A 17,570-nucleotide genomic window follows, 5' to 3' on the forward strand; every position below is an offset into this window, starting at 1 on the left:
ATGTATCCATATACACTCTCCTACATTCTGTGTAAAAGCAACAGTTCTCCAAATAGAATCAGCAATAGCCAGATCAATACAAGTGGTATATCATTAGGCCAAGTTCTAGCATCTGTATAATGTGGCAGACTGACTCCATATGGCCGTCAGATGTCGGACCTCCCACTCCTGTGGCACGCAGCTCTGCTATTCTATTGATTGTTTTAGCAGGGGTCAGAGGTGACGGGGTCATAACCTTTGGGGTCAAGCGTGAGCCATAGAAACTGTGAGCAGACAAACAGGTGCAAATGTGTGCAAAACCATTGGGGCCCTGCTCCGAAGCATGTTTGGAAACATACTGGATAGGCAAAAGCTACCAGTATGTCATGGAACAATTGAGTTATTAGTGACTACATCAAGGGAGGAAGCGTGTTTAAATTATTTAAAAATGGGGCCACAGACAAACTGTAGTATATTCAAACAATTAACTAAAACAAGAGGTCATGTGGAGGTTAAAGGTCGTACCCTTTGGGGTCAAGGAGGTCGCGGACCTTCTCGTTGTATATCTCCATGTAGGAGACCTCTATGGTGAAGCCTTCCCCCTCCCTCTGCTCCAGCAGGGTCCTGTCAAACAGAGAACTGCACAGCCGCGGGATCAGACCTGGAGAGTCCACCGAACCCATCATTGTGTACGACTTCCCCGAACCTGGAGGGACACACACATACAGCCAATGGGTGAGCACGGATGTGAGGAGACAGCCAATGGGAGAGCATAGTAGGGAGGTGACAGATGAACACCTAAGGATCTGTTACATGCTAATCAGAACAGCCAATAGTATATGTCATAGGGAAAAACTCAATTGCATTTCCTTGATTCCTTGTCTCCTCCTTACCCATTGGATGAGATGGTGACCTTCTGACCTCATCCAATGGGTTTGGAGAAGGAGGCGAGGAGAGAGGCCGCAAGTAATAAAGGAAACGCAATTCAGATTCTCCCATAATGTAAAAACATACCCGTCTGTCCATAGGCGAAGATGCAGGCATTGTAGCCCTGGAAAGCGTTGTGCAAAAGACTCTCCCCAAGGCACTGGAACACCACGTCCTGACCTGGAGACAACCACCAGGCAACGTTACAACACCACACATTATTATACAATATAAAACAGTACAAAAATAATTCATTGATCCCTTTAGGGGTGCTTTAGAAAATGATCTGGAGCACACAGACAATTACAAAATAAGCTACAAGCTATGAATGTTAATTTAAAATAGGACCTTCAGACCGTAGCCATGAACAGTGCGAGAAACAATCACCTACAGATTCATCCAAGCGAGTAAATGACAGAGAATTCAGGTGGGATCCTAATTCCTTAGTCACCGTATAGACAAATGTTTGAAAAAATACCTAAAAACCACCTGAACAGACCTATCCCATTGAGCAAAAGACGTTGAAAAGACTGTTTCAATGTCTTTTCAACCAAAAATACACTGTTTCAATGTCCTTTCAACATCTTGTGCTCACAGGGACACCTCTAGATACACGAGGTGGAGGAAGAAGAGGGAAGGAAGGGAAGTGAGGAGGGGCTAACGTGAGGAAAATGAAAACTGACCCGCAAACTTGTCCTTTTCCGACTCGTCCATGGACCAGAAACAGTAGTCGTAGGCAAAGGTCTGAGGGACAAGACATAGAATGAAACAAAACAGTTTAGAACTGATTTAAAACAGGCAAAACATATTGGAATGATGAGTTAGAATGGCATTGTTACAGTGTCATTTCAACCAGTTTGGCCCGTTGGGTGTTTCTTGTTGAGCACTGGCAATGATAAACATGGCATACAAATGAACCGTGTGTGTACATGTCAACATAAAAGTACAATGATTGCTTTATAAAACGCATGAATACAGCGTAGCTAGAATGTAAACACAGAGACATAAACAGCATTGCCAAACCAAACCATTAACACAATCAATAGTAATAGCAGCCAGTCACAGTACTGGACTTACCTTGGTCTGATTCCTGATGAAGTTCACACGAGGTCACAGGATGGCCACATGGGTAGAGGTAGAGAAAGAAAGAAAGAAAGAAAGAAAGAAAGAAAGAAAAGGGGGACATTTAGACTAAAGCATCATGTCTCAGACACCATGTAAACAAACACCTGGAATTACTAGACCCGTATTCTCAAAGAGTCTGAGTAGGAGTGCTGATCTAGGATCAGGTCCTCCATGTCCATATAATATTATTAATTATGATCCAAGCAGAAAACCTGATCCTATATCAGCACTCCTACTCTGAGGTACTTTGTGGACACTGGCCCTGATGTACTGTAGTGCACCCCGAGACAGACAATCACACACTGTAACAGGATTTTCTGAGACAGGTCTAAAAATGAATTCTTCTGGCACTGCGTTACGGGTACACACAGTTTGGTGAGGGCTTTGAGATTATTCTCAGTCAATAACCCTGCTCATTTTAAGAGGACCACTTGTGATCTTAAGAAGCATAGTTTGAGTATAATGATGTGTATTCAGATTACATCCTACTATCAGTGATGTGATCATCACTAGATAAGTCAAGAAAAGAAAGACTGCTGGTCTATCTCAATGATGAGCTACAGATAATGGAGGATACAGTAGTTAGTATTCATATTAGCGTTGTTTTGCTATTTGTCTGAGACAGGATGCATGGGTAATAAAGCTAACATGAACCTATTCACAGGAATGCACGCAAGCTTCCACTCTTCCTGCTCCCTCTCCCCTTCTCTCAGTCTTTCACACTCTCTCTCTCTCTCTAAAATGTTCAACCCTGTGGCTGCCGAGGCCTGGAGTTGATAAACCCTTGTTTATGACAATGTTTCATTACTGTTTCCAACCCCATAGGCTATATCATGGGGGGGGGGGGGGTTCCTGGCTCCCGGCTCCCTGTGCGAACAACACTGAGAGAGAGTGAGAGAGGGAGGGTCTATATGACACAAAGCCCCGCTCTTGATCCATGTCATCAGTTGGACTTTGTTCAGTGGACCTGAACACAAACAGAGAGAACATCACTCAATGGCAGAGGAGAGGATGGAGGAGGGAGAGATAGAGGGAAAGGGGGAGAGAGAGAATCGGAGATTCACATAATGACAAGAGAGGGAGAGTTGAGCCGAGCAGCAGGGTAAATATGCATTTAAGGACTCCCTTATCTACCCTGTGGCTGAGCAGAAGCTTTACACAGCACTGAATGAACACAATGACCTATATAAACATTACACTCCAACACACAGGCAGTGGGAGAAAGACAAGGAGACACTCAGTTTCTACACCGCATTCACAAAATACTGGGGATGTTACTCTCTAACACAAACACACGGGCTCCCCTCAGAGAGCATGCATGACACACGTATTTGCACACACACTTTTTCAGACATTTTGTGTGTCCTTTGAAATTCCCACACACTGGTTGTCCATTAGTAAATTAGTTTAATAATAGATTACACAGCAACAGTACACACACAGTTCATATCTGAAATAAAATTGCCATGTGCGAGAGCACACATCATGACATGGAGTCACACACACACACACACACACACACACACACACACACACACCACACACACACACACACACACACAGAGACCCACTGGAGCATATGCAGCAATGTTAGTGACAACAGAGGAGAGCTGGCTGGCACAAAGACAGAGAGAGAGATAGGAATAAATATGGCCGCAGGCTGTTCCAGTGACCTGGGGCTGGGCTTGTCGTAAGGGATCAGCTCAACTGTATAACAAGCAGCGCCACAGGCAGAGAGTGCATGTGTGTGTAGGTGTGTGTGAGCATCACATCTCCAGAAACTGCGGGGAAGATTAGAGACCCCTGGGGTACTAGTTAACATGTCAGCGGGTTGGGCCTCCATCTCACAGGCCCATGAGTAGACCGTGCTGGGTGGTGGACATGACCTCCAGGATGGGACCAGGATAGCCAATCATGCTTTAGTGACTGGGCCAGCATAGCCAAATCAGGCTTCAGGGACTGGACCAGCATAGCCAATCAGAGTTTAGGATCAAGACCAGTGCATCTATCGGAAACTATGCTGACTAGGGATGTGACAAATATACTATTTATGTTCATGTTGAATTTTCCGTTCAAACTATAAGAAAAATTCATACAATTCCATGTGAATTCACAATGCAGCCGAGCTGCTGCTAGCAATGGTGTGGTGGGTCTCAAGGTTGCTCCCTTTCATATAGTTAAGCATTGCACCTGTACTACCATTACTGTACCTCAATTCTACCTCGCAAAGTTTACATTTCCTTCTCATTTAACTCATTTAACTTTCGCTGACATTTGTCCAACTGTTAACGACAATGTAATGGAGAGTCGACTCCAAAATATTTGATTCCTCGCACGTCGACTTCCAGGCTCGACTCCAATTTTTGGAACGGAGGAGTTCTCTTGAGTACGGCAACTAATCAAACATTAAGAACATCTTTCATAGCGAGCTAGCGAGGGACAAAGAGAGAGGGGAGGGGTACAGTATAGGCAGTTCAGGCACCAGGCAGACATAGTCAGAACTATGCTCTAGGCCTAGTTGCAATGTCTTGGTAAAGCAGTAAAGGCTTCTTCCAAAATCAAGTTTTGCTTGGTAACAGCAAGAATCCCCTCATGGCTCAAGCACCTTGCTGTATAATAAACTCAGCAAAAAGAGACACGTCCCTTTTTCAGGACCCTGTCTTTCAAAGATCATTCGTAAAAAATATTCATTGTAAAGGGTTTAAACACTGTTTCCCATGTTTGTTCAATGAGCCATAAACAATTAATGAACATGCACCGGTGGAACAGTCTTTAAAAAAAAAAAATGTATACCTTTATTTTACTAGGCAAGTCAGTTAAGAACAAATTCTTAATTTTCAATGACAGCCTAGGAACAGTGGGTTAACTGCCTGTTCAGGGGCAGAACGACAGATTTGTACCTTGTCAGCTCGGGGATTTGAACTTGCAACCTTTCGGTTACTAGTCCAACGCTCTAACCACTAGGCTACCCTGCCGCCCCCATTAAGACACTAACAGCTTACAGACGGTAGGCAATTAAGGTCACAGTTACGAAGACCTTAGACACTAAAGAGGCATTTCTACTGACTCTCAAAAACACCAAAAGAAAGATGCCCAGGGTCCATGCTCATCTGCGTGAACATTCCTTAAGCATGCTGCAAGGAGGCATGAGGACTGCAGATGTGGCCAGGGCAATAAATTACAATGTCCGTACTGTGAGACGCCTAAGACAGCGCTACAGGGAGACAAGACGGACAGCTGATCGTCCTCGCAGTGGCAGACCACGTGTAACAACACCTGCACAGGATTTGTACATCCGAACATTACACATGCGGGACAGGTACAGGATGGCAACAACAACTGCCCGAGTTACACCAGAAACACACAATCCCTCCATCAGTGCTCAGACTGTCCGCAATAGGCTGAGAGAGGCTTGTCTTCACTGACAAGTCGTGGTTTTGTCTCACCAGGGATGATGTTCGGATTCGCGTTTATCGATGAAGGAATGAGCATTACACCAAGGCCTGGACTCTGGAGCGGGATAGATTTGGAGGTGGAGGGTCCGTCATGGTCTGGGGCGGTGTGTCACAGCATCATCGGGCTGAGCTTGTTGTCATTGCATGGCAATCTCAGCGCTGTGCGGTACAGGTAGACATCCTCCTCCCTCATGTTGTACCCTTCCTGCAGGCTCATCCTGACATGACCCTCCAGCATGACAATGCCACCAGCCATACTGCTCGTTCTGTGTGTGATTTCCTGCAGGACAGGAATGTCAGTGTTCTGCCCTGGCCAGAGAAGAGCCCGGATCTCAATCCCATTGAGCACATCTGGGACCTGTTGGATCGGAGGGTGAGGGCGAGGGCCATTCCCCCCAGAAATGTCCGGGAACTTGCAGGTGCCTTGGTGGAAGAGTGGGGTAACATCTCACAGCAAGAACTGGCAAATCTGGTGCAGTCCATGAGGAGGAGATGCACTGCAGTACTTAATGCAGCTGGTGGCCACACCAGATATTGACTGTTACTTTTGATTTTGACCCCCCCTTTGCTCAAGGACACATTATTCCATTTCTGTTAGTCACATTTCTGTGGAACTCGTTCCGTTTATGTCTTTGTTTGCCCTGACCTTAGAGAGCGTCCCACATATCCCAGAGAGGTTAACACCCCGGCCATCCTACAATCTAAGTTTGATACCCTCAATCTCACACAAATTATCAATGAACCCACCAGGTACAACCCCAAATCTGTAAACACGGGCACCCTTATACATATCATCCTAACCAACTTGCCCTCCAAATACACCTCTGCTGTTTTCAACCAAAATCTCAGAGATCACTGCCTCATTGCATGAATCCGTAACGGGTCAAACGATCACCTCTCATCACTGTCAAACGCTCCCTAAAACACTTCAGCGAGCAGGCCTTTCTAATTGACCTGCCCGTATCCTGGAAGGATATTGACCTCATCCCGTCAGTAGAGGATGCCTGGTTATTCTTTAAAAGTGCCTTCCTCACCATCTTAAATAAGCATGCCCCATTCAAAAAATGTAGAACCAGAAACAGATATAGCCCTTGGTTCACTCCAGACCTGACTGCCCTTGACCAGCACAAAAACATCCTGTGGCATTCTGCATTAGCATCGAATAGCCCCCGTGACATGCAACTTTTCAGGGAAGTTAGGAACCAATATACACAGGCAGTTAGGAAAGCTAAGGCTAGCTTTTTCAAGGAGAAATTTGCATCCTGTTGCACAAACTCAAAAAAGTTCTGGGACACTAAAGTCCATGGAGAATAAGAGCACCTCCTCCCAGCTGCTCACTGCACTGAGACTAGGAAACACTGTCACCACTGATAAATCCACTATAATTAAGAATTAAAAATGTTCTACGGCTGGCCATGCTTTCCACCTGGCTACCCCTATAGACGGTCAACAGCCCTGCACCCTCCACAGCAACTCGCCCAAGCCTCCCCCATTTCTCCTTCATCCAAACCCAGATAGCTGATGTTCTGAAAGAGCTGCAAAATCTGGATCCCAACAAATCAGCCGGGCTAGACAATCTGGGCCCTCTCGTTCTAAAATGATCTGCCGAAATTGTTGCAACCCCTATTACTAGCCTGTTCGGCCTCTCTTTCGTATTGTCTGAGATTCGCATAGATTGGAAAGCTGCCGCGGTCATCCTCTCTTCAAAGGGGGAGACACTCTAGACCCAAACTGCTACAGACCAATATCTATCCTACCCTGCCTTTCAAAGGGGTCTTCTCGAAAGCCAAGTTAACAAACAGATTACCGACCATTTCGAATCCCACCGTACCTTTTCCTCTATGCAATCTGGTTTCAGAGCAGGTCATGGGTGCACCTCAAGGTCCTAAACGATATCATAACCGCCATTGATAAGAGACATTACTGTGCAGCCGTATTCATCGACCTGGCCAAGGCTTTGAACTCTGTCAATCACCACATTCTTATCGGCAGACTCAACAGCCTTGCTTTCTCAAATGATTGCCTCGCCTGGTTCACCAACTACTTCTCTAATAGAGTTCAGTGTGTCAGATATCGGAGGGCCTGTTGTCCGGATCTCTGGCAGTCTCTAGGGGGGTGCCACAGGGTTCAGTTCTTGGGCCGACTCTCTTCTCTGTATACATCAATGATGTCGCTCTTGCTGCTGGTGATTCTCTGATCCTCCTCTACGCAGACGACACCATTCTGTACACCTCTGGCCTTGCTTTAGACACTGTGTTAACTAACCTCCAAACGAGCTTCAATGCCATACAACTCTCCTTCCGTGGCCTCCAACTGCTCTTAAATGCAAGTAAAACTAAACGCATGCTCTTCAACCGATTGCTGCCCGCACCTGCCCGCCCGTCCAGCATCACTACTCTGGACGGTTCTGACTTAGAATATGTGGACAACTACAAATACCTAGGTGTCTGGTTAGACTGTAAACTCTCCTTCCAGACTCACATTAAGCATCTCCAATCCAAAATGAAATCTAGAATCGGCTTCGTATTTCGCAACAAAGCATCCTTCACTCATGCTGCCAAACATAACCTCGTAAAACTGAACATCCTACCGATCCTCGATTTCGGGGATGTCATTAACAAAATAGCCTCCAACACTCTACTCAAAAAATTGGATGCAGTCTATCACAGTGCCATCCGTTTTGTCACCAAAGCCCCATATACTACCCACCACTGCGACCACCACTGGCCCTCGATTCATACTCGTCGCCAAACCCACTGACTCCGGGTCATCTACAAGTCTCTGCTAGGTAAAGCCCCGCCTTATCTTAGCTCACTGGTCACCATAGAAGCACCCACCCGTAGCACGCGCTCCAGCAGGTACATCTCACTGGTCACCCCCAAAGCCAATTCTTCCTTTGGCCGCCTTTCCTTCCAGTTCTCTGCTGCCAATTACTGGAATGAACTGCAAAAATCACAGAAGCTGGAGACTCATATCTCCCTCACTAGCTTTAAACACCAGCTGTCAGCAACTCACAGATCACTACCCATCTGTAAATAGCCCATCCAACTTCCTCATCCCCATACTGTATTTATTTATTTATCTTGCTCCTTTGCACCCCAGTATCTCTACTTGCACATTCATCTTCTGCACATCTACCATTCGTGTTTAATTGCTATATTGTAATTACTTCACCACCATGGCCGATTTATTGCCTCATTTGCACATGCTGTATATAGACTTTTTCTACTGTATTATTGAATGTATGTTTGTTTACTCCATGTGTAACTCTGTGTTGTATGTGTCGAACTGCTTTGGCCAGATAAGGCAAAGCAGTTGTAAATGAGAACTTGTTCTCAACTAGTCTACCTGGTTAAATAAATGTGTTCTCAACTGGCCTACCTGGTTAAATAAAGGTGTTCTCAACTGGCCTACCTGGTTAAATAAAGGTGAAATACATTTTTTTTTAAATTTAGTTAGGATTCTCTATGAGATTTTAAATATACTTGTTAGCATTGCTAACCTTCAGGTTAGTGGGGTTTACAGAATAACCTGATGAGGCACAAGGTCGGTATGAAGGGATAACAATCTGGATACCGCCCAAGCCTAGTTCTAAGTCCACAACAATGCCTAAACGACATCAGGAGACCACTTTTGAGGTGTGGGAAAATTGAAGACATTTAAACATTTTGGGTGAAGTTACCTTTAACGCAAGTGCATACCAGCCAGAGACCTTTGCTTGGTTAGCGGTGTTTTGGACGTGTCATTTCCAGTCACAACTTGCAGAGTTGTTTACGTGCTGCTGTGCATTTTTGTTGCTAACCTTACTTTACTACCTGACAACTTTACGGTTTTTACTCTTTTATTACCATTTATATTTTTAGTTTTTCTCATCACTCCACTTTTTTTCATTCAACTTTTTCACACCGGACGCTTTATCTGGACATGATTCGTCAGGACCTCCACCAGCCGAAGCTAAGTAGTAACATTAACATGATGCCTTCTAATTTCAGTCGCTGTACTCATAATATACAGGAGAATGATCGCCTTAGGGCGAGGATGGCTGTGCCGCAAGCCCAGCTTCAGACGCAATCGTTAGGCAACGGTAATTTCAGTGTAGGAAATAATGAAACAGCGTCTGTGCCACCATTAAGTACAGATAGTAATATAAATCCCCTGGCACAGTCCCCGCAGCCGGACAACTTTCTCATGGCTTCTGAAGGGAAATGCTGTAGGAATGCTCAATCGGTGTCGCTCATTCAGCCGACAAACTTTCAACCGGTTCTCCCCATTAAGTAGCGAGTCGGAGTCAGAGGCCGAGCCTTCTCTGGTCTCTACTCCTCCCGTTACGGGGTTTGAGACGCCGAAGCCTCCCACCATTAGCTCTGACAAATTGAAAACCCTAGTCATTGGCGACTCCATTACCCGCAGTATTAGACTTAAAACAAATCATCCAGCGATCATACACTGTTAACCAGGGGGCAGGGCTACCGACTTTAAGGCTAATCTGAAGATGGTGCTGGCTAAAGCTAAAACTGGTGAGTATAGGGATATTGTTAACCAACGATGTTAGGATGAAACAGTCAGAGGTCACCCAATGACTAGGGTTCAGCATGTAAATCAGCTAGAAAGATGTGTTGCCATCGAGTAATTGTCTCTGGCCCCCCTCCCAGTTAGGGGGTGATGAGCTCTACAGCAGAGTCTCACAACTCAATCGCTGGTTGAAAACTGTTTTCTGACCCTCCCAAAATATAGAATTTGTAGATAATTGGCCCTCTTTCTGGGTCTCACCCACAAACACTGTTGAGGAATGACGGACTCCATCCTAGCTGGAGGGGTGCTCTCATCTTATCTACGAACATAGTCAGGGCTCTAACTCCCCTAGCTCAACAATGAAACCGGGTGCAGGCCAGGCAGCAGGCTGTTAGCCAGCCTGCCAGCTTAGTGGAGCCTGCCACTAGCAGTCAGTGTAGTCAGCTCAGCTATCCCCATTGAGACCGTGTCTGTGCCTCGACCTAGGTTGGGCAAAAATAAACATGACGGTGTTCACCTTGGCAATCTCACTAGAATAAAGACCCCCTCCATTCCTGCCATTATTGAAAGAGATTGTGATACCTCACATCTCAAAATAGGACTACTTAATGTTAGATCCCTCACTTCCAAGGCAGTTATAGTCAATGAACTAATCACTGATCATATTCTTGATGTGACTGCCCTGACTGAAACATGGCTTAAGCCTGATGAATTTACTGTATTAAATTAGGCCTCACCTACTGGTTACACTAGTGACCATATCCCCTGAGCATCCCGCAAAGGTGGAGGTGTTGCTAAGATTTACGATAGCAAATTTCAATTTACAAAAAATAAAAACATTTTCGTCTTTTGAGCTTCTAGTCATGAAATCTATGCAGCCTACTCAATCACTTTTTATAGCTACTGTTTACAGGCCTCCTGGGCCATATACAGCGTTCCTCACTGAGTTCCCTGAATTCCTATCGGACCTTGTTGTCATAGCAGATAATATTCTAATTTTTGGTGACTTTAATATTCACATGGAAAGGTCCACAGACCCACTCCAAAATGCTTTCGGAGCCATCATCGACTCAGTGGGTTTTGTCCAACATGTCTCCGCATCTACTCACTGCCACAGTCATACTCTGGACCTAGTTTTGTCCCATGGAATAAATGTTGTGGATCTTAATGTTTTTCCTCATAATCCGTGACTCACTCATAATCGGACCACAATTTTATTATGTTTGCAATCGCAACAAATAATCTGCTCAGAGCTCCCTCTGTGATTGAAGATATCCTTCTAGTGGTGTGGGGGCTGTGCTTTGGCAAAGTGGGTGGGGTTATATCCTGCCTGTTTGGCCCTGTCCGGGGGTATCATTGGATGGGGCCACAGTGTCTCCTGACCCCTCCTGTCTCAGTCTCCTGTATTTATGCTGCAGTAGTTTAGTTGTCTGGGGGGCTAGGGTCAGTCTCTTATATCTGGAGTATTTCTCCTGTCTAATCCGGTGTCCTGTGTGAATTTAAGTATGCTCTCTCTAATTCTCTCTCTCTCTCGAAGGACCAGAGCCCTAGGACCATGCCTCAGGACTACCTGGCATGATGACTCCTTGCTGTCCCCAGTCCACCTGGCCGTGCTGCTGCTCCAGTTTCAACTGTTCTGCCTGCGGCTATGGAATCCTGACCTGTTCACCGGACGTGCTACCTGTCCCAGACCTGCTGTTTTCAACTCTCTAGAGACAGCAGGAGCGGTAGAGATACTCTCAATGATTGGCTATGAAAAGCCAACTGACATTTACTCCTCAGGTGCTAACCTGTTGCACCCTCGACAACTACTGTGATTATAATTATTTGACCATGCTGGTCATTTATGAACATTTGGCCATGTTCTGTTATAATCTCCACCCGGCACAGCCAGAAGAGGACTGGCCACCCCTCATAGCCTGGTTCCTTTCAAGGGTTTCTTCCTAGGTTTTGGCCTTTCTATGGAGTTTTTCCTAGCCACCGTGCTTCTACACCTGCATTGCTTGCCATTTGGGGTTTTAGGCTGGGTTTCTGTACAGCACTTTGAGATATCAGCTGATGTAAGAAGGGCTATATAAATAAATTAGATTTGGATTTGATTTCTGTAGTGCACATGTGATTGCACTTAGCTAAAAACATTGACACTGGATTGATGCAAATAATCCTAATATTCTGCCAGGTAGGCATAGGCTACTTTGTAGTAGAGGTCAACCGATTATGATTTAAACGCCAATACTGATACCGATTATTGGAGGACCCCAAAAAAAAAAAACGATACCGGTTAATCGGCCAATTGTTTTTAATATCTAGTTGTAATAATGACAATTACAACAATACTGAATGAACACTTATTTTAACTTAATATAATTACATAAATAAAATAAATAATGAAACATTGGTTTAAATAATACAAAAACACAGTGTTGGAGAAGAAAGTAAAAGTGCAATATCCGGTGCAATAAAAAAATTATATTTTATTTTTCCATTGTAATTTTGCCATGTAAAAAAGCTTAACGTTTAAGTTCCTTGCTCAGAACATGAGAACATATGAAAGCTGGTGGTTCCTTTTAACATTCTTTCAATATTCCCAGTTAAGAAGTTTTATGTTGTAGTTATTATAGGACTATTTCTCTCTATACCATTTGTATTTCATATACCTTTGACTATTGGATGTTCTTATAGGCACTATAGTATTGCCAGCCTAATCTCGAGAGTTGATAGGCTTGAAGTCATAAACAGCACAATGTTTGAAGCATAGCAAAAAGGTGTTGGCAAACGCACGAAAGTGCTGTTTGAATGAATGCTTACAAGCCTGGTGCTGCCTACCATCGCTCAGTCAGACTGCTCTATCAAATATCAAATGATAGACTTAGTTATAATTTACACACAGAAATATGAGCCTTAGGTCATTAATATGGTAAAATCGGGAAACTATAATTTCGAAAAACAAAACGGAACTGTTCCGGATTTTATCTAACGGGCGGCATCCTTAAGTCTAAATATTGCTGTTACATTGCACAACCTTCAATGTTATGTCGTAATTATGTAAAATTCTGGCAAATTAATTACGGTCTTTATTATGGAGGAAGAAATGGTCTTCACGCAGTTCGCAACGAGCCAGGTGGCCCAAACTGCTGCATATACCCTGACTCTGCTTGCACAGAATACAAGAGAAGTGACACAATTTCCCTAGTTAAAATAAATTCATGTTAGCAGGCAATATTAACTAAATATGCAGGTATAAAAAAATATACTTGTGTATTGATTTTAAGAAAGGCATTGATGTTAATGGTTAGGTACACATTGGTGCAACGTCTGTGCTTTTTTCCCCCGCAAATCTGCTTGTTAAATCATCACCCGTTTGGCGAAGTAAGCTATGATTCGATGATAAATTAACAGGCACCGTATTGATTATATGCAACGCAGGACAAGCTAGTTAAACTAGTAATATCATCAACCATGTGTAGTTAACTAGTGATTATGTTAAGATTGATTGTTTTTTATAAGATAAGTTTAATGCTAGCTAGCAACTTACCTTTGCTCCTTGCTGCACTCGCGTAACAGGTGGTCAGCCTGCACGCAGTCTCCTCGTAGATTGCAATGTAATCGGCGTCCAAAAATGCAGATTACCGATTGTTATGAAAACTTGAAATCGGCTATGCCGATTAAATCAGTCGACCTCTACTTTGTAGTTAACATTTTATTTAGAAGGTTTTTGGGAAAGCCCTTCCATCTACCAGCAGACCGTTATCATTAGCATTATCGCTAACAGCTCCACAAAGTGTAGACATAGGCACGGACCATCACAGACAGGGGCATTCCTATACCGTTTCAGAAAGTTGAAGGAAAATACAAATCACTGATGCATTTTGTTAATGTCTTATGAATAACTTGGGAAAAGGTATTTTCTAATAAGTTCATTACATTTGGTTGATTTCCAATTAAGTTTAATACATTTTTTAATATTGTTGAATTCTGTTTTTATGTCTAGATTCCATGATTCAGTCCACGTTTTCCACAAAGCAGATTTTATAGGGTCCTACTTCTTCAACACACACAGACACATCACCCGTTGGCCCTGCCCACTCCCTTCCTAAACAATGTAGCCTAGCTAGAGTTACTTTGACCTCGTCCCAGCAGTGACTGCTCCCTCCAGCCCAATGCCCACAACACCAACACATGACCAGAGCCTAAAAACATTATACAGTAAGGTGGACTACCACGCCTATATGGATGGTTAGGTAGGGGAAACACTAGACAGTACTAGGTTCAGGTGAATTCTATAAAGAGACCATATCAGGGCTCTCAAACCCTGTTTGAATAGGTTTTTGCTCCAACCCTGGGCTTAACTCTGATAGCCACGGAGGGAGGGAGGAAGGCGTGGGCGATGGATGGATGGATGGATGGTCGGAAAGTGGAAGTATTTGGCAGCTGCTTCCCAGCCCTCACCCCACCACCCTCCACTCCACCACCAACCTACCCTCGCCCCACTAGCTTGCTCATCTCATCCCCTGGTATTCCCACCTCCCAGCCAGGCCTGGCTCCAGCAAGCTGCTGCAGCAGCAGCAGACTGACATGTTGTCTCAGCCTGCCCGAGTCTGGGTACTGAGGGTAGAGGACATCTGCTCAAGTCAGCTTAGCAGCATGCCAGCAAGGCACAACACCTGCACCCATAAAACATTATGGCCTTATGGATGATGATATGTGGGGTGGAAAAAAGGTTGTCTGATACGGGCTGGGACCATTGTTAATGGTTCCATCCAAGTTGCTGTGTGTGTGCGTGTGTTTGTTTACTCCCATTGGCAGAGCTGTGACAACCAGCTAGGCTAGACATACAGTACCAGTCAAAAGTTTTGACATGCCTACTCATTCAAGGGTTTTTCTTTATTTTTATATTTTAGATTCTTCAAAGTAGCCACCCTTTCTTTGCCTTGATTACAGCTTAGCACACTCTTGGCATTCTCTCAACTTTTCCAACAGTCTTGAAGGAGTTTCCACATATGCTGAGCACTTGTTGGCTGCTTTTCCTTCACTCTGTGGTCCAATTCATCCCAAACCATCTCAATTGGGTTGAGGTCGGGTGATTGTGGAGGCCAGGTCATCTGATGCAGCACTCCATCACTCTACTTCTTGGTCAAATAACCATCACACAGCCTGGAGGTGTGTTGGGTCATTGTCCTGTTGAAAAACAAATAGTAGTCCCACTAAGCGCAAACCAGATGGGATGGCTTATCGCTGCAGTGGTAGCCATGCTGGTTAATTGTACCTTGAATTCAAAATAAATCACTGAGTGTCACCGGCAAAGCACCCCCACACCACCTCCACGGCCTGAACCACACATGCGGAGATCATCCGTTCACCTATTCTGCGTCTCACAAAGACACGGCAGTTGGAACCAAAAATCAATCATTTTAGACAAGTACAGATTTCCACCGGTCTAATGTACATTGCTTGTGTTTCTTGGCCCAAGCAAGTTCTTCTTATTGGTGTCCTTTTGTAGTGGATTCTTTGCAGCAATTCAACCATGAAGGCCTGATTCACAGTCTCTTCTTAACAGTTGATGTTGAGATGTGTCTGTTACTTGATCTCTGTGAAGCATTCATTTGGGCTGCAATTTCTGTGGCAGGTAACTCTAATGAACTTATCCTCTGCAGCAGAGGTAACTCTGGGTCTTCCTTTCCTGTGGCTGTCCTCATGAGGACCAGCTTCATCATAGCGCTTGAAATGTTCCATACTGACTGCCTTCATGTCAACCTCTTTTCATGTTAAAGTAATGATGGACTGTCGTTTCTCTTTGCTTATTTGAGCTGTTCTTGCCATAATATGGACTTGGTCTTTTACCAAATAGGGCTATCTTCTGTATACCAACCCTACCTTCTCACAACACAACTGATTGGCTCAAACGCTTTTAAAAAAGTAAATTCCCCAAATTAACTTTTAACAAGGCACACCTGTTAATTGAAATGCATTCCAGGTGACTAGCTCATGAAGCTGGTTGAGAGAATGCCAAGAGTGTGCAAAGCTGTAATCAAGGCAAACAAAGGGTGGCTTCTTTGAAGAATCTAAAATATATTTAGATTTGTTTTACACTTTTTTGGTTACTACATGATTCCATATGTGTTATTTAATAGTTTTGATGTCTTCACTATTATTCTACAATGTAGAAAATAGTACAAAATAAAAATGAGTATGTGTCCATACTTTTGACTGGTACTGTAAGCAAATGGATCAAGCCAACTTCCTTGATCCTGTTCTAGAAAATTCTTAGAATAGAAATGTCTTACAATCAAACTCGGGAGACTAAAACAAAGGATTGTCATGTCACAAAAGACCTACCATTCACAGGGAGAATCTCAATTGCATTTCCATGATTCCTTGCATCCTCGCCTCCTTCTCAAAACCCATTGAGATCGTTCTCCACTGACCTTCTCCTCCAACGGGAGCCAAGGAGAGAAGCGAGGAATCAAGGCAATGCACACACTTTGTGGGCTTTCACACCGAATTGGTTTGGAGCGGGGTGTTTTTTTAGAAACTTTTTATCTAAACTCTTACCCCTTAATTCGGTTCATTTGAACTCCTCACTTGGGAGCACACTACACAACAACATACAGTGGTTCTCTCAAAAAGAGTGGATTCAATTTGTACAGTAGTGCGGTACGCTACAGGTGAGAACGCAGTCCAGACCAAACAAAAAGAAACAGAGTCGCACAGTATTATTGGTTGTTTGACTGCAAGCATTTTATGAAATGCACACAGCATCATAACTTGATATCTCTGAAACATTCAGTGAGTAGCAACACATTTATGAACGCATCTGATGCAGATTAGGGGAGATGGGGCTATCTGATGCAGATTAGGGGAGATGGGGCTATCTGATGCAGATTAGGGGAGATGGGGCTATCTGATGCAGATTAGGGGAGATGGGGCTATCTGATGCAGATTAGGGGAGATGGGGCTATCTGATGCAGATTAGGGGAGATGGGGCTATAGGCCACTGAAGCCTATTCACGTAGCAGTTAGTGGCTATTCCCACATGTTGTTGGAAGACCAAAGCGAAAGTAATATGACAATTGGGACACACTAGTGATGCTTCATGATAATCATAAATGGATTTAACACCAGCTTTTCTGTCTAATAAACAAATGACTTGCATGGACAGGTTTTGGTTAGGAATTTTTGTTTGTTTGATATGTGAAAAAAATAAAAACTACAACATATTTGTATTTTTATTTAACTCAGTTTTGAGCTATAGTTCAAATCAATGTGTGGGAGTTTATTGGCCGGGTTGTTAAATTCAATTCATGGCCCAATTAACCCAAGCACTGGACTGATGTAAATGAAGCCAGGCATCGACTTCTGGAGGCAGGGGGAATCCTCTTTACTCTCCTGTGCAGTGCTTTGTTTCCTGTCATTCAGGCCAATAGATTTCCTCCTGTCACAGAGTCACTGTAAAACTGTCAGTGTTTTTTTTTATCCTCAATTTGGGATGGGGATTTGCTTTCACAGCAGCTGCTGGGCTGGCATTCCCCAACACACACACAGAGCATGGTTTATATATGCCTGGCTACATAC

General features: G+C 44.1%; 1 protein-coding gene across 2 annotated transcripts in view; it reads right to left on the reverse strand.

The window, feature by feature from the left end:
* The window catches only part of LOC109903896 (kinesin-like protein KIF13B), an 87,664-nt gene that overhangs the window by 45,247 nt on the left and 24,847 nt on the right, over nt 1-17,570 (reverse strand). For both annotated transcript variants that reach the window (XM_031788331.1, XM_020500907.2), the window contains exons 4-7: nt 1,984-1,996; nt 1,590-1,650; nt 994-1,086; nt 505-685 (exon numbers count right to left, since the gene is read on the reverse strand). In XM_031788331.1, the coding sequence (XP_031644191.1) occupies nt 505-685; nt 994-1,086; nt 1,590-1,650; nt 1,984-1,996 (348 nt within the window). The remainder of the gene's footprint in view (nt 1-504; nt 686-993; nt 1,087-1,589; nt 1,651-1,983; nt 1,997-17,570) is intronic.

Source organism: Oncorhynchus kisutch, linkage group LG14 (assembly GCF_002021735.2).
Source record: "Oncorhynchus kisutch isolate 150728-3 linkage group LG14, Okis_V2, whole genome shotgun sequence".
In the NCBI taxonomy this organism is placed as follows: Eukaryota; Metazoa; Chordata; class Actinopteri; order Salmoniformes; family Salmonidae; genus Oncorhynchus; species Oncorhynchus kisutch.